We start from the raw sequence: 18,238 nt of genomic DNA, 5'->3' as shown, positions 1-18,238 counted from the left end.
TTCCACAATGTTAGTTCCATCTCCATTCATACGAGGGGTTCAGGGGTTATCTCCAGGCATGGAGCTGTCTGGCAAGGGTTAATATTCTATATTTCCTGTTTGTTTTTAATCATAAGGAGCGCAGAGTCTTTCATGAGTGGTGTCCTTTTCCTCTGAAGTTGACTAAGATCTCCAGCCTGAGACCTTCTTATAGTTAGGAGGAATGGGTCAATACTGTATTCCCCAAAAGAGTTTTTTAAAGGTAGCTGATTAAGAATTAATTCTATTACTTTTTGGATTATTATTGGTACTTTTTTCTTTTTTCTTTTTTTTTTTTTTTTTGCAACTTGAGTAGTTCTTTAACAGTATTTCCCATAATGAGATTTGGCTAAAGGAGAAAAATAGATTTTTTAAAAGTTTATTCATTTATATTGAGAAAAAGAGAGTGCGCATGTACATACTACTGGAAGGGTACAGAGAGAGGGAGAGAGAATCCCAAGCTCTCTGTGCTGGCAGCCCGATGTGGGGCTCAAAGCCACATGAACCATGAGATCATGACCTTAGCAGAAGTCAATAGTCATATGCTTACCTGACTGAGCCACCCAAATGCCCCTGGAGAAAACTATTTTTGAGTAAAATCTAAGAAGTCCATTCTGACCAGACACTTTACATCTTCATGAAGTTTTACAAAAATACTATAAATCTGCAAGTTTATCAATATCGTGTTGGGCTTCTTTCAACAGCATCTTTCAAATGCTGCCCTAAATAATTTCATCCATTCAGCATCTCACTGCAGTAATGGGGAGGATCCACACTCCCCCTCTCTCTATTGCAGGCTGTGCTTCCCACTAAAATCCGTTCTCTGCCAAATAACAGGTTTATGGAGATTTAACTATAATCTGCCTCACATTATTTTTGTCAACTTTATTGAGGTATAATTTTCATATAAAAACTGCACTCATTTAAAGTATATAATTTAACAAGTCTTGACAGTTGTATGCATTCATGAGACTAGCACTTATTGTAATCAAGATACTATACATTTCCATCACCACCAGGAAGTTTACCTGTACTCCTTTTTCATCCCTCCCTCCCTCTGTACCTGTCCTCAGTCCACCACTGATCTGCTTTTGTTCTTTTAGTTAGCATTTTCTAGAATCTAATACATTTGGAATTAAACAGCTTGTGGTTTCTTGTTTGGCTCCTTCCATTTAGCTTAATGACTTATAAAGTTATGTAACATGTTGCATATATAAGTAGTTTGTTCTTTTTTATTGCTGAGTAGTATTTCAATGTGTGGATATACCACATTTTGTTTGTCCTTTCATACTAGTTCATTTTAAGAAATAACTAACATTTATTGATGCTCTCTGAATATATGAGGTACTGTGTGAGGCTAGATGTCATGTATAAAGTTTCTAGGCTGGTCAGTAAGAGTGAAGTACGTGGTACAAGGTAGGGAATTAATAAATAATAACTATTATTTAATTTTTACAATTAACTTTTCGAGTATGTATAATTCTTCCCATTTCATTGATGAGGAAAACTGAGGTTCAGAAGGTTAATCTCTTGACCATGGTCATACTCAACCAGTAAGAAATAGATTTGGAAATACAATACACAGTCTGTGTTGTTATTCCCTAGCTCATGCTTCTTTGATAACATCACCATTTCCCCAAGGACATGTGTCTTTGTGGTTGTATGGGGCGGGGCGGAGGGACAGAGTAGAGGGATGAGGAATATGTCAAATATGAGTGTCTAATGTACAAGCAAAATAGTACAGCTGCCCAAAGAAAGAGAACAAAATCAGAAATTCAGTAAAGGAAAGGCGAACCAAATATTGTGGGGTACTTTTCCAAATGTAGATTACCTCTGTTGCTAATTGTCAATAAAGTTGCTTCTTCCAGGTGGCATTTCTTACAAGTTAGTGCCTTTGAAATTTATAAGACATCGGGGTACCTGGCTGGCTCAGTTGGTAGAGCATGCGACTCTTGAACTCACAGTCATGAGTTTGAGCCCTGCATAGGGTGTAGAGATTATTTAAAAACAACAAAAAAAGGAAATTTTAAAAATTAAAAAAGAAAGGAATTTCTGAAACATCAACTCTGTGGGCACTTTTCAACTCTTAGAGACCAACATGCTAAATAGTTTCTATTTCCAAGTTTTAGATGTAAACTTAGAAAGAATACAGCATATTCCAAGGGATTGGAAAGGTATCCACCCATTTATTCAATAAAAAGTTAGACACATACCATACTCCAGGTTCTAAGAATGATACGAAAAAAACGAAAAGATATGGTTTCCTGACTTAAAGTGTATGTAGAAGAAATGTAGGAGTGGTATATGTGTGTGTAAGTCATCTGGAGTTATTCTAGTAGTTAAAGTAAGCTTTGAGAGGTAGATAATTTAGGCTAGGGTTGTGCTATAATGCAGTGGAATTGAGAGTAAAGAATGGTTAATTTCAGTTTAAAGATCAGTCTACTTTCTGGGGTGCCTAGGTGGCTCAGTCAGTTAAGCATCTGATTCTTGATTGCAGCTCATGAGATGATCTTACAGTTCGTGGGATCAAGCCCCACATCAGGCTTTGTGCTGACAGTGTAGAGCCTGCTTGGGATTCTCTCTCTCCCTCTCTCTTTGCCCCTGGCCCACTTGTACGTGTGCACTCTCTCTTTCTCTCTCCCTCCCTCCCTCCCTCTCAAAATACATAAACCTTATAAACTGTTTTTCAAATTACAAAAAAAGATTGATTGACTTTCGCTTAAAGCGTATCTTTGACACATAAAAGTATAAAAATCACCCTGAGTGTTTCTGAGTACATACATTTGTCTGTCTGCAAGGTGCTGAGATGATACCAGTCAGTAGCCTTGAAATCACATTGTTTTGAAATAATTCAGAAAGGATTATGACCCCTTCAGAACCCTGCTACTAGGATTTTATATCTCTTGCAGCATCCTTTTTTTTTTTATATAAGGAGGTAAAAATGTGTTCTTTTTAAAAAAACTTTATTGAGATATAATTCATATACTATATAATTCACCTATTTGAAGGATGCAGTTTGGTTTTTTAGTATATTCATAGAGCTGTGCAAATATCACCATGACCAATTTTAGAACATTTTTATCACCCTTGAAGAAACCCCATACTCAATAGCAGTCATTCTCCATTCACCGTATACTTTCAGGGGCGCATGGCTGGCTCAGTCAGTAGAGCATGCGACTCTTAATCTCAGGGTCTGGAGTTCAAGCCCCACACTGGGTGTGGAGCCTACTGAAAATAAATTTTTTTAAAGGGCCCTGTGTGTATAGTTCTTTGGTACATAGGCTATAAGAAAAATAATCAATTCACACTATTTTAGATTATTTTCTTTAAGCAGGCATATTACTTGTTTCCCTTAGGGCTATTACATATATGTTGTAGGTCTCTGCACTACATTACAAAAACATATCTGCTTGTTGTCATCATAATGGATTTATTTAAAACAATCAAATCAGAATAAGTGGAATGCCTAAATGGACAGGAGCTACTTTTTACATGTTAGCAATGTAGTTTATAAACTTATTAAACAAAACTCCAAAGTTGCATTAGGAAACTGTTGTGTGAAAATATTCTTTGAAAAAGTAAAAATACAATTTTAAAATAATTAACAAATATTTTCCAATTCTGATGTGGTCATGGTTTAAAAAGTAATCACCTAAAGCCAACTCTCAACTTAATAGGTACCACTATTGTTCTTTTTTCTGTACATAGCTATGACTAGCTTCCTAAAAATATCCCAGAGGGAGTGTTGATAGATATCCAAATCTAGTTGTCTCAGCAAGCATTATTATTATTGCTATTATTATTATCTAAATGGCTATCTTTTCTCTTAAGATAAAGAATTTCTTTTTGCATTAATGATATCAGTTGCAAATTTGCACTTTCATTAAAATATTGTTTTCATTTTATAATAAGAAAGTGGAAAAGTAATCAGTCTTTTTGCTGCCCAACTATTTGAAAATAGTGTCTGCTGATAGAAATTCACAGGGATAGCATAGTAAGAATCCAAATTGATCAACTGCTTGACATCATAAAAACTCATTGTCCCTGCTTTTGTTTTAGATAGTAAATAAGATATTGATGTAAGGATCCTAAAAATTGAATGCAATAACTTCTGCCACATAAAATTATGTTTTTTTGTTATTCCTCCTAACAAATGTTTATGACTGGTTGATATTTAACATTTCATTTCATATTAAAGTATGCTAAAAGAGACCATTAGATATAAAATCCTATAGTTAATGATCAAATGAGAATATTCGCGGCATGTCCTGAAAATAAAGGCTTGATGTAGTCAGTACATCCTTGGAAGCAGACTAACTATATTCCAACTTTAGTATAAAATGTTGAAAGTGTATTTTATATAAAAGGCCTTTAGTGGGAAATTCTTTTCGCAAATATAAAGGCCATATCTTTCCTTGAAAGACCTGTTGATTCAGAGATGTTAGCCAGCTCTCTTTACTAAAACACTTTACAATGCTAAAAATAGTCCACTTCAGTTAAATATGGACATTTTAAAAAAGAAAATCCCAGTTAGACTGCAACAGAAGGACATTTTGTGTGACAATATTTTGCATGATTAAAAATTTAAACAGAATAACAGCTATTTATATTTACAGTTACATGAGAGTAATTACTAAAGCAGACAAAATACTTAGAGCATAATTTAATAATGTTTTCCTCTAGCAAAGGTGCCAGAATAGCTATTTGCATAATTTTCACAATTTGTACTGAAACATAGCGAAGTGAAATTGGGAAGACATCTCTCCCCAAACATCCTTTTTCTTTTGTAGGAGATGTGGGAAAGGGACTCATATATCATAACAACTCATTCTTGTATAATTTCCCATAAAAATCGTGACCTTTGTGTCAACCACTAGGTGAAAGAAATGTGTTCCATTCATACTTTCTCTTTTAGGGTCTTTCTTTCAATGGCCAGCCTCAGCCCAACCTCAAGGCTCCTAATTATAACATTTACTGGTTCAAAGATTAACCTTCCGAGAGGGGCATTCTGGGCTCTTGGTAACATGATCAGCTTGGTCTTCTCTTGGTCTCTCTCTTTCTGGTTCTTTGTATAGCAGGAGGGAGATGATGGTATCTGGCACATTCCTAGGATGACTTGAAGATAGCAGCCTTCTGTGTTTAGGGCTGAAAGATTGTGAACTCTGTTAGCTGAAATACCACTCCAGGGAGGTGAACAGAACATTAAAAAAGCTTTAGCTGTAGGTAGTGTAGTGCAAGGAGAGTCAAATTTGAGAGCTGGGACTCGAGTGGACATTTGTCCCTGCTTTCTACCTTAATAAAATCTGAGTGTTAACTGTGGAAAAGGGCATTGGAGAGATCACTAAAAATGAATCATTAGAGTGCCCAGAAGAGCTTTATTATGATGTACTGTGAATAACTTCAGAACCTACTCTGTATTTTTATATGTGCTTATCAGGTAACTGAGTAAAAAGTACATTCTTTTATGCTCTACCACAGAGATTAAGCAATCTGCTGAATTATAATGGCAAAGGAATAAACTTTCCTACTGGCTTCAGTCACTATCCTTTAGAGAATTCTGTGGAAAGTTAGAATAAATGTCCTTTCTTGAAATATTTTAAAATTTTCAAGCGAAGTTACATATTTCGAATGAGAGGAACCAACTTAAGCGAGGAATAGGCGAAGCGTATTGGAAGCTTTCTTTCACTTATGCTCTCTCAAGGATTAGAGGGTTCCAGTCAATAAACAAAGCCATTTTATGGCTCCTGACGGGTAAATTGAGGGGACTGATTTGGTCAAGGACCAGTATGAGGATGTTTCTGTTCAACAGTTAACAGGATTCAACATGCTATGGAAAATACAGGCGTGCAAAACTATACTACGACACTCACGTTGCCAGCTAAAGCCTAAAACACAGCCACATTTACATATGTGTCCATCTGTCTGTTTTTACACTTTATTTTTCCAACCAGTGGGTGAAGTGGTTTTCATCCAAGCTGCAGTCTGAATTTTTTTTTCACCCACCACTTTGCATTATACCGTATAGATGCATATTTTAAAGTGCATGTTGTTTGTCTCTGGACACACATTTGCACAGCCAGGGCTGGGGTTTCCGTCCTCTGCTGGAAGGTGAGCCCCTGTTCACAGGCCCCCGCGCCGCAGCTGCCCGCACCGCCAGCCGGGCTCCCGGCTCCGGGTCCCCCAGTCTGGGAGCCATTTGTGGCCTTCTCCAGGGCACAGAAGTCCCCCGGGGCAGGCCCGGGTGAAGCAGCCAGGGCCACAAGCCGGGGAGAGCCGGGGAGAATGGAAGTGCTTTAGGTCTCTTCAGTGGAGAGCCTGCATAAATCCTGTGTAAATAGAAGGAGGATAACAAAGAAGGAGCCCCTGCAGCTCTGAGCATTTGGAGCCATTTGGGGCTGAATTTGCTAAATGCTGCTTATACCGCCTGAAAAGTTGAAGAGAAAGGAGCATAAAATCCCCTCTGTTTTCCCCTTTCTGCTCCTACCCCGGGGGGAGGGTGTTCAGGACCGGGAAAGCCTGAGGTAAGCCGATGAAGACTTGTTTTTTCAGTGCCCTTTTGAGTGTGAAAAAGGTGGCCTGGGTCACTGTCCTCTCTTTAATGTCGGAAACCCACACAGTTAGCAAATGTTGCATGTAAACGAAAGCATTTCATCCCTTCTGCTTCCCTCCGTGCTAGTGGGCCATGAACTAGTCACTTGAAAAATCACAGAAAAATTTCACTTTAACGTGTCCAGACAGTTAAGCACAGCAGGAGAGTAAAAGAGATCAGTAATTAGCGGGTCTCACTGCTGGCCCCTCACCCCACCTCTGGCCCCTCACCCTCCCCATGTTTCTGGGTCTTCGGCTTTCCCCTCCCCCAAGCCAATCTGAGGTGAAAAAAGGTAAATGGCATGTGCAAAAAGATTGACTTTGTGGATGGTTCTTGGAAAGCGAGTTTTGCAGGGCTATCGTTGAAGACAGAACTACGCAAAGGCAACTTTTCCTTCCTCTTTTTTTTTGGGGGGGGGTACCTCATTTGAAACCCTGATGCAGGATTCTCAGTGGGATGTCCTAAATTAAACCCCTGGAAGGTAGTCCCCAAAAGAAAACAACTTTTTGACTCTTCATGTATTTTAATCCTGTTTTCAAAGTATTGAGAGGAAAAAAATGAAGAAATGACAACAGAGGATGGGTTCACAAAGTACTGTGTGTTACAGCCCTACAGCTACCTAATACTTCATCTTTAGCCGTAATGTTCGAGTAATCTGAGCAGCCCAGACGGTGCCCAGCCCACAGTCTCCCAGCACTCCCTCTTCCCATTTGGAATAGGGCAGGTTTGCGATGGAGTACCGTTGTCGTAAACAGTAGATGATGCATGTCTCAGACATGTAAGGAGCATCTCTGAGGAGGACCACACACATATGATGCAAATAGTAAAACACTGGGCACAGTACCATGATACACAGTGCTCCTAGCGAGTGATGGAGCCCAAGGCTCAGTGGCTCCTAGAACAAGTTACCAGAGCCAAGGGATCTCCTTCATGGACAGTTTCTTTGAAGGAGGTTACATTCTCATCAGCTCCTAATAAGATATCTAAAGGATCCTGCTACCCATGTGTCCATTCCACTAACATCTGAGTGTTTACCCCCATGTTAGGGCCTGAGCCTGACACAGGCCTCTGCCTTGGAAAAGTTCACAGTCAAACTCAAACAGGACAGAGAAATGAGTAAACAGATAAATTGCAAAAGTGGAAAGTATATCTAACAGGCAAGAACAAATCCCTGAAGAAGTAGAAAGCATAGTGTACTAACTCTGTCAATGGGAACTGGAGAAAGCTTTGCAAAGGAGGCTCCTTTTTCACTGGGTTGTGAAGGCTGAATAGGAGTTCGCCTTGACAAAGAAGAAAGGGAAGGAGAGGGAGTAAAAATGAAGAGAAAAGGCAGTCCAAGCCAAGGGGAAAGGACTAAAGGCATGGAATCTTGAATGATCCCTTGACTCAGAAAGGTCTTTGAAATTCCACAGATGCTTCTATTTCGAAGTCCTCTTTGATTTGACATTTATATCCACAGGGAACAATAATGATCCTACCTATAGAAAATGGCTGTACCTGTTTGTGTAAAATATGCATCTGCTTGTTTCGCTGTTTATATTTACTTTTAATTTTTTTTAACATTCATTTTTTTGAGAGACAGAGTGTCAGCAGGGGTGGGGCAGAGAAAGAGAGAGACACAGAATCTGAAGTAGGCTCCAGGCTCCGAGCTGTCAGCACAGAGCTCGACGTGGGGGCTCGAACTCCTGGACTGTGAGATGTCCAGAGCCGAAGTCAGACGCTTAACTGACTGAGCCACCCAGGTGCCCCTATTCATATTTACTTTTAAATGTGCTGTTGCCCACTGTCTCCTTGGAACATAAATGTACATATACAAGGTCTTACCCTTGGAGTTTGTTTCTGGGGCAGTGAGTACTTATCTGGAAGCAAGTTTCCCTTTTCATTCTCTCATCCTCTGACCAGGTTGAGGGAAAGGATAGAGGATGGGAGCCTGGGCTTGGAGGACTAGCACACTGGGCCACATACTAACTATATGACCTCTGACAAGCCACTTAATTTCTCTGAGTCTCTGTTCTCTTACCTGTAAAATGGAATTGGTAATAGTAGTTATTTCATTCATTTGCTGTGAACATTACATGAGGATTGGAACACTGCAAGTGCCCAATGAGAATGACTTTTGATAATGAAGATAATGAACGTGACAGCAGTATTGATAAAGAAGAGAGTCCTGTATTCTAGAGATAGAGAAATGGGGTAGAAAAAGGACCACTCTGTTTAACATTAAATAAAAACATCTTGAGAACTCTGTAAATGTGTGTGTGTGCACGCACACACATGCGCGTGCACACGTGTATGATTACAGGCAAATATATGCAGTTCATCTACAAATGTTTGGACACTTGTGTACAAGTTGGTGAATTAATTGAAAAAGATACAATTGGGTTTATGATCACATACATAAATATCTATGTATTCAGGAATATACCTAATTCCTGGAAATTGCTTGTTTAGAAGGTATGTATGTGTGTGTATATGAAATTAGTGGATTTCCATTGCACACAATGATAATGATAATGAATGTAGTGCATTTCTGTTTAGCAAGATAGGTGGTGTGAAGCCTTGTTCTTTCAGATGAGATGTCATTCTTTTTTACAATATATATTTTGTATGAATGTATTTAACTATGAAACCTGGTCCAAAACTTGGCAGAAAGAAAATTAAATAATGCACCACCGACTTAACCAAAAGAACTCCACTTTTCTTCCAACCGATGTGCAAATTTATTTGTCCTGATACAAGACTGAGAGGTTGGTTTTAGATGTTTGTTAGTTGACAGTGTGGCAAATGTCTTGGCAACCTTATTGTAGCTTTAAAAAGGTGACTTTGAGGCAAGGGGATATATTGTTTAATCACAGTTCTGTGAAGTGTATGACAGCACTGCACAGAGCTCAAGAGATCCTTACTGTGTGGGCAGTGGGTTCTCCAATATTTGTAGCATCTCTAAGCTCTGAAAGTCAGCCTGGTGTCTCCACTCAGATGACAAGAAACCCGTTATGAAGAATCCTGAGTCCCAAAGCCTGTTGGTGTACTGAGTATATCTAAAGCCCTTCAGGCACTGGCTTACTTTTGGGAGAAAATGTTTGCACGTCTCTGTTTGAACCTTGTCCAGCCCAGACCAGCTCTAGCTCAGACCCAACTCCCAGGCCCTAGATACAATCTCTTGTCTGCACTTAGAATTTTACCTGTGGGGTCAAACCTTGCGTAGATCTGTCACTGATAACAAGGTTCAAATCAGGTAATGCTTCGGAAAGTGAAAGATAACTTACAATATTAATGTGAGAATACCAGTGGCCGTAACACTGGACTTGAAGTTGCTTGGATTCCAGTTCATCTTTGACCACAGATAGCTATGGAATCTTGAACAACCACCTAAACTCCTGGCCTCATTTTTCTCACTGGCAAGTGTTGGTGTTTTGTTGTGTTTCGTTTTTGGAGAGAGGAGTGGAGTAGGTAGAAAGGTAGAAGAAGGTGGACCTTCTTGGTTGCTGCATTGTAGCTCTGACAGGACAGGAAGGCTGCATCCTAGTGATATCAGACTCATCAGGGCACATCATCACTGTTTGTTTCATTGCATCATTCCAAACCAAGAAATGGATGCCGAAAACATAGATTTTTGGCTAAATGGAATAAGACAGTGTGTGCCAATGAAAGGAAGTGATGTCCTTTTACCTGGCTAGTTTTTGTGACCTACAGTTGTATGGATTGGGAATTTCTGCTGTAGAATCCAACAAGGATTCGCTGGACACACAGCTATGGATATAGATTTTACCTACACCTGGATACCCATGGTATCATAAGAATTAGCTTCCTACAACTAATAAACTGTCTCAGTACTGGTCTTTAAATTTTATTTTATTATTTTAAGTGTTTTTTATTTGTGGGGGAGAGAGACAGAATGAGCAGGGGAGGGTCAGAGAGAGAGGGAGATACAGAATCTGAAGCAGGTTCCAGGCTCTGAGCTGGCTGTCAGCACAGAGCCCGACACGGGGCTCCAACCCATGAACCGTGAGATCATGACCTGAGCCGAAGTCGGTGCTTAACCAGCTGAGCCACCCAGGCGTCCCAGTATTGGTCTTTAGGTAGGTGTGGATTGGGGCTGCTTTCTAGAGCAGTGCCTTGCTCTGAGCACAGTATGCTCAGCTATGGAAAGTATGTGTGATTTCCTCCAGAGCCTGGGTGTAAATCCAGCCACAGATGTTCTCAAAATACTGCAGAGTCTTACAACAGGAGGAAGACCAAGAGATGCGAGTCAGGCCTTCAGACCACAACTGTCAGGGGTAGCAGATTGCAGGGCTGCAGTGTGCTCTACAGCAGTGCTTCTTAAACTCGAGTGGTCATTAAAATCACTTGGAATGCTTAGTAACATTCAGATTATTAGGCCCCACCCCAGAGATTCAAATTCAGTAGGTCTAGGAGGGTCCAGGAATTTGCATTTCTCACCATTTCTTCATCTGTGCCAAAGCTGTTGGCCCACATCTTGAGAGCCAGTGTTCTACGGCTTCTTTCTTTTTATCCCTTATCACCAGAAGGTTAGGATGGGGCTACATCCTGTTGGCCAGTATATGTGATGGAGAACATTGTGGCTCTTCCATAGTGAATAAGGCCTGGGGCGCTCTGTAGTTGCTCATCGTGACCATTGACCTCATGTATGGGAGTAGAATAGACTTGTAACAACCTACCTGTCCTTGAGGTTGCATCTTCTTTCAAATTAGAAGGTCATCTGGTTCAGTGGCTTCCAAGAGCCAGTTTGAGAACCAGTGCTTGGCTGGTTGTATAAACAAACCCAAGGAGCTTGTTAAAAGTATAAATTCCTGTTCCCTGCCCTGGGATATTTTGATTCCATAAATATAGGATGAGGCCTAGAGACCTGTGTTTTTAACAGTCTCCCCTGATGATTGAATCCACTTCAGAGTTGTCTATCTACAGGCGTTAAATATGTCTTTCTGGGCCTTAAATATTTCGTTCCAGGAAGGTACCACTCTTTTGAGTATCTTTGCTCCCAGTTTAGACTGTGCCCTTAGAGAAGGGATTAGCAACCTTTGGGAAGAAATGTTACCCTATTTTTTTTCCTGTGGCTTTTTGTAATCCGAGGCGGCAATGCTAGTGGGATGGCCAGTGCTTCAGCCGCTTAGAAAGTCCCACATGTACACAGAGTTCTTTTAAGAAGCACCATTCCTGGCACGTTAGAAGTAGCTGTGTGCGCACAGGCACCCCAGCCCCTGAGGCACTGTAATGCGTGTACTTTCTCTAGTTTGGGATTATCAGAAAGAGAGAAGGGTCCTTGAAGAAGCTCCTGTATGAGTTCAGTTTTTCACTCACCCAGCGGACAATCGCTGGGTGTCTGCTCCGGGTCAGACACAGAGGTGAGCTCTCAGGAAAAGATAAACGAAACACAGGTCCTGCCTTCAGGATTCCACACTTTTGCACCTTAACTTCAGCTGAGAGGGATCCTATTACCTTGTGTACCTCCTTTGGCAAGTGTGTCTGTGCCGGTGTGTATACCCTTTTCGGCACAGACACTCATTTGGCATGGGTGCCAAGGATTGCCAACTATCTTACACACACACAGACTTAAAACAAGAAAACAGTGTCGACTTTAAGAGTTACTAACTCGGGCATCATCTGCACAATTTTATTTGAGGTTGAAGACCACACAGTTTCCCTTCAAAACGTTTCTTTGTGCTCTTATTCTTCCTCCACACTGGAGTTGGTGCACAGTCCATTGGAGGAAAAAACAATGGTATTTACTATGATACTTGGAGAGGAAGTTTCTTTTTAAGGAAGCATAGACACTAATATTAATTAATTTTATTTTTTTAATATTTGAGAGAGAGAGAGAGATGGAATGTGAACAGGGGAGGGGCAGAGAGAGAGGGAGACACAGAATCCGAAGCAGGCTCTAGGCTCCCGCTGTCAGCACAGAGCCCGAAAGGGTACTTGAACCCACGGACCACAAGATCATGACCTCATGACCTGAGCCAAAGTCATACACTTAACCAACTGAGCCACCCAGGTGCCCCCAACACTGATACCAATTTAAAAATCTAATGTCTAGTACCTACTTATCATAAAAACAGGCACATTTTTCTTTACTATTATTTGTTACACTGGATCCAAATTGAAATATTTTACAAAACTTACATAAAATGGACTGCTTTATATTAAAATTCATGTGATGCTCCTGCCTTCTCCAGTTTCAGTTAGTCATCAAAGGATGCTCAATCTAGCTATATTTTTTTTTCTTGAGCTAAATAGTTTGAAGGTGTTACCAGGCCTCTTTGCTTTTAACGAAGAGAAAATGCACTATGGAAATTCTGTCTCTCATTTTTAAGGTCATTGATTGGGTTAAAAAGGCAAATGTCTTTCTTTCTTTCCTTTTATTTTATTTTATTTTTTTGTTGAACTTCCTTCAATTAAGCCATTAACCTTTTAAAACAAGTATATTCAAAAATCTATCAAAAAAAAGCTAAATGAGATTTTAACAAAATCCTGACAATTTCAGTTTAAACATATACACAGAAACCATATGTGCTTAGGAAGAAATATATACACACAGGCATTGTTTACAGTGTGTGTTTTTATATTTGGAAGACATTGAAGGAAGAGCCATTCCATACATACATTATCCGCAGTGTACATCCAGATAGCCCACATAGATTTTTACATTAAGAGACAAAGATATCTTTATCCATGGTAGGTAGACAGACAGACTGACTGACTTCAAACTTGGACTTGCAGTGTGGGTTTTTTTTCCTCATCTCCGGGTACTGCTTTTCAAAATTGCCTCAGGCTACAGAACAGCACCTCAGATCCCCAAGGCCCACTGCCTGGCTCCTAATAGCCACTCTCCATCTGTGTCACATGAACAGCTGATGAGATCGCTCCAGCGTCTGTATTTTGGAGAGCACATCTACCCAGGTTAAAATGCTAGGGTTGCCAAGGAGCAGTCAGAAGCCATTAGTGTGGGTGAGAATTTGCCTTGCAGCAGTTCCTTGGCATGGTGGAAAGCGTGTACGCGTGTCTCTGCTCGAGCTTGTGTGTGTGTGTGTGTGTGTGTGTGTGTGCCTCCTTGTGCAAGCGACCCTGAGTTTACCAGGGTGTGCGGATGAAGCCAGATGCAGGTGAGGACTAGATTCCATATAGCCACTATTCAAAAGTCAAATGTCTTTTGTTTCCCTGTACTCTGATTAGTTCTTTGACTACTTGGGGTCCCTTTGCCTCACTCTTTTTTTTTTTTTTTATCATCACAGACGGCAAAGAAAAAGAGAACAGCAACTTCGGGGTCATGCTCTAGTGTTTGGGCAGATGGAAGGGAGCTGCTTTGCCTTGGGGCAGGGTGGTTGTAATGAAGTGGCCTGTCAGTCTGTAAATAGTGAGGGTCATCTCTTCCATGTGATGGAGGGTATCACATTGCAGTGAAAATGGAAATGTCAATAAAATTAATCTGCCAGCTCTTTGCTGTGGCTTTTCTGCTTTTCTGGTCAAAGAAGGTTGAAGAGTTTTTTTGTTTTTGTCTTTTTTTTTTTTTTTTGGAGAGAAAGGAAGAGGACAGGTACAGGAAAGCCCATGGAGCAGACCCAGAAGTTAGAAGGGGAGGGGCCCGATGGCTAGGAGGCGTTAGTGTAGCCCAGTCCAAGAGGAAGGAAGGGGTCTGGGAATGAGCTGGTGGATCTGTAACATTCCCTGGGAAGCTGCAGAGCGTCTAGCTCAGGCTACATTGAGCACAGAGTTTATTGTTTTAGGCTTTCTTGGACAAGGTTTTTACTTAGCATGGGATTTATGGCATTTACTGCTAATGAATGTCTATTCTTAAATTACAAAAACCCCCATCTCAGTGCAATTCCCAGATGTCCTTCCAGGACCCCAGCTTCTTAAACACCAGCAGGGAGCATAAACTCTCCACTTCTCTGTTTTCCTCTTTCGTGTGGCTCCAGGCTAATGATGTGCAAGGAAAACACAGCCATCTATAAAGCCCCAGCGCTGTCCCCGTATTCTTCATTTATTTTGCATTTGATTATGCCACAAGTCGGATCTTGTTTCTCTCCTTTTTTTAAAGTTATTAGTTCAAATATTAATGTAGGGATATGGCATATATTGCTGCTCTTGATTGATGCCTTCCCAAAAACAGGAAGACGTGCTCGTATGAATTTTAAGAAAGTAGGGGTCCTGCAATGCCTTGCCAGAAGAGTTTTTCAGATACATAATTTAGATGCCCTCCAGGCAGGCTTTCAAGGCATTTTTGCTGGAGGGCAAGAAAAAATAACTATGACTGTTAAAAGTAAATGATTTTTGCTAATGCACAATTAATGCGGAGAAAAGCATAGAAGAGAAAGATGTTGGTAGAAACTTCTGATTAAGTGAGCACCCTACCTTCATGTGTATCCTTTTTTTTTTTTTTTTAATGATAATGACCATGATCAGTGGTGCAGAGAGCTAAAAGTTTTCATGTCATGCAAATGCCGAGCGCAGGGTCATCTGAGGAGTATGTGAATGTGCGTGCTTAGGAGGTGACAGTTCTAGGAGGGGCTGAGCAGGCAGTGTGTTATGTGCAATGAACAGTGACACAGTTACTGTCACCTATGCAGGCAGCCTAGAATATATAGACTACAGAACATTTAACTTGATTGCCCTACAGTATGTGTTCACTATGGGCATGGGGATGCGTTTTCACCGAATGGGTTTTCTGATGGCGGCTTTCCCACATTGGATTCCATAATTGACAAAGAGCTACTGCCCTGTGTCAGGCGCACAATTATAATTGAATTAATGATATGGGCGAGTGTGAGACACACAAAATTAACATTTGAAGAGGCCTGGTTTAATTTTGTCTTTTACATATTTGTGTCTCCAATTATACTTTAATGAAAGGGAATATACCCGCTTAATGGATTTCTTTCAACAAGCTGAGCTGAGCTCATCATCAGCTGCACGTTGTTGTTGGCGCCCTTTCTGTGTTGCCTCTAACGTATTTTCTTCCTCTCTCTCTCTCTTTTTTTTTTTTCCTACCAGGGGATGGTTTAGACAACAGCGTGGCCTCACCTGGCACAGGTGACGACGACGACCCAGACAAGGACAAAAAACGCCAGAAGAAAAGAGGCATTTTCCCCAAAGTAGCAACAAATATCATGAGAGCGTGGCTGTTCCAGCATCTCACAGTAAGTCAAGATGAAAGCATGTCGCTTGTTTTGCATTCTCCTAGCGAATTTTACAGGTTGATACAGACTCTTTTTTAGAAATAAGGTGCCTGTTTTCCCTTTCTTGAAATCTGATGACCAGCAGAGCATTTAAGACTTTGTCAGCTTTCAGTATCCAAAGAACAGCCTCCAGAAAGGAGGAGATTTTGGTTGTCCGAGGCCAGGAGCGGACCTTACTCAATTTGGTCTGGGGCCCTAAACAGTATATGTGGTAAATGTGTTATTTATGCTACAAGGTATGAGGTTCATATAAGGCAACTGCAGCCAAAGGAAATGGCTGTAAGCAGCTCACGAACCCATACACGCCACTGATTACAGTCTTAATGAAAGCCATCTCCTCTAGGAAGCAAAAAAAAAAAAAAAAAGCACCTTGCCACATGCATGTCCAAGCTCGCGGTATCAGGTGCAAGTGTAATCGCTGGAGCAGCTTGCAAACATGGCATGTGTTTATGTGACAAACACAGAAGGGTTATAGGTGCTCTAGTGCCTTTGATGCCTTTGTTTGTAAGGTGGAGAATGGAGATTCATTTTTAGCTCTCCAAGTCCCTTTTCTTACAAACTAACCCAATTCACTTCTGGGAAGACATCCACTCTGCAACATTTCTCAAGTCACAGTTTATCTCTGCCCTCCTGTCTGCAGTGGGTTTTACGTGTCCCTGCACACTGTTGACTCTAAGACTCTCGTGGAAAAAAAAAAAATCACAATATATTTTTACAGGGGACCTAGGCACTCCTGTTTTACCGTTTGCTTGAAAATTCTGGGAAAGCGGTAAAGATGTCACAGGCGGTGTCTTGCTATGATATTGTTTTCAGGCCATTCTATTTAGGCTAATGCTTAAAAATAGAGTAGCACATTGAAAGCTGAAGGTCTTCTTTGATTCTCCAACTTGTGTGTTGCCATGCTGAATGACATTAGTTACAGTGTCATGGGTCCAGGACAAGGTTCCACTTTTATTTATGGTGGTGGCTGCTGATCTGCTCTTCCAGCTGGGCCACAAAGGGCAAGGGGTGGAGTGGCGGCGGGGAGGGCGGAGAGAGAAAATCACATTCCTAAATCGGCCATTTTGATGTAAGGACATTAGTAGCAAACTAAGGTGTATCGATCTGGCCTGTGGTGTCAGGATTAGCGGGAAGAACCAACGAGGCTGCCGTGGTAGTGGTTATTCTTGCCTTGCAGCCACGGCCATTTCAAAGGTCAGGGCCCTGCACTGACTCGGCTCAGAGGAATTAGACAGAACATGCAGTCTCTGGGCTGATTACTTAACCAAAGACAAAATAATGAGTCCTAAGCAAATACTGACTAATTGAAAGGGCTGTAAATCCATTACATATTGGTCAGGGATAATCAGGAGTATTTAATCACTTTTATCTATTCAGGAGCACTGAAGCTGCAACAGCAAAGCCCTGAACCTTGCCATGTGGCTATTATTCTCATCATTATCAAAATTACTTCACAGCTGTTCTTTGCTACATCACCTCAGCTGGAGATTTACTAACCTGTAAAATGTTTTTAATTTGGAAGTCGAGTGAGTGTGAGGGGAGGGGTTTCTCATTTTTAACTGAAGGGTTGTTTGGTTAGAGTAGCAAGTTAGAAAGGCAGGGCAGGGGCGCATGGATGGCAGGCAGGCGGCTTGCCCCCCACGAGCTCACCTGTTTGGTTTCCTCCCTCCGTCTTCCTTCGTGCTCAATCCCTCCTGGCCAGAAAAAAAAGATTTCAACAGTTGCTTTGCAAGCAAACCTCTCCGTGTTATTTGCAGCCCCTCAGTAGTCCTTCAGCACCACAGAACAGCAGAACCTATGAGAATCCAGCTGCTCTGTTTACCAATGAGGAAACTGAGGCCGAGAAAGGGAAGTGATTACCTCAAGGTCGGCCTGAGACCATGACCCAACCTTCCATGTCCCCCGAGCTGTGCTTTTTCCACGGCGTTACGAGGACTTTGCTAAAATCATTATCCCTTCTACCAGTGGCATATAAATCTCACACAGCCTCTGCCATCAGTACATGCAGCGTCAGAGGGGGAGGAAATATGGAGAAGCAAAGTGCTGTTCTCTTTGTTTCTAAAGCTTCCTGCTCCCCCAACCATTCTGATTAGAGAAGACTTCCTCTTCATGCCCACTGTCTCCTTCACCACCTGTGTTCTGTGCCTTGAATCTCTGCCGCTAAGTGTCCAGAGCTCTTGCTGGACCTCCTGCCTTGTCCTGCCCCCCACCTCCCTGTCCTGAACCGAACCCACCGTGCGGCGTGGCCGCTGGTGAAAACTTGTGGGTGGCCAGTGACTGCTGGGCACTCCCGGTGGCTTTGCTGTGCAGGGGGCTACAAACCCACCACCAGACCTTGTCCCCGCCCCGAGAGTGCTTTCATCTAGTTAAAGGAACCCTAGACTTTGTGCAGAATTCTCCAGCCGACTGAAAATTTTAATGGGTGTCTGTCCTTGGA

General features: G+C 41.4%; 1 protein-coding gene across 1 annotated transcript in view; it reads left to right on the top strand.

Moving 5' to 3' along the window:
* The window catches only part of MEIS2 (Meis homeobox 2), a 206,284-nt gene that overhangs the window by 47,547 nt on the left and 140,499 nt on the right, over positions 1 to 18,238 (top strand). Inside the window, 1 exon segment of the mRNA XM_077759963.1 lies at positions 15,617 to 15,762. Within this exon segment, the coding sequence (XP_077616089.1) occupies positions 15,617 to 15,762 (146 nt within the window).

Source organism: Crocuta crocuta, unplaced genomic scaffold, assembly GCF_008692635.1.
Source record: "Crocuta crocuta isolate KB4526 unplaced genomic scaffold, BGI_CrCroc_1.0 scaffold293, whole genome shotgun sequence".
Classification (NCBI taxonomy): Eukaryota; Metazoa; Chordata; class Mammalia; order Carnivora; family Hyaenidae; genus Crocuta; species Crocuta crocuta.
The sequence above is the reverse complement of the archived record's forward strand: the minus strand, read 5'-3'. Positions and strand labels throughout refer to the sequence as shown.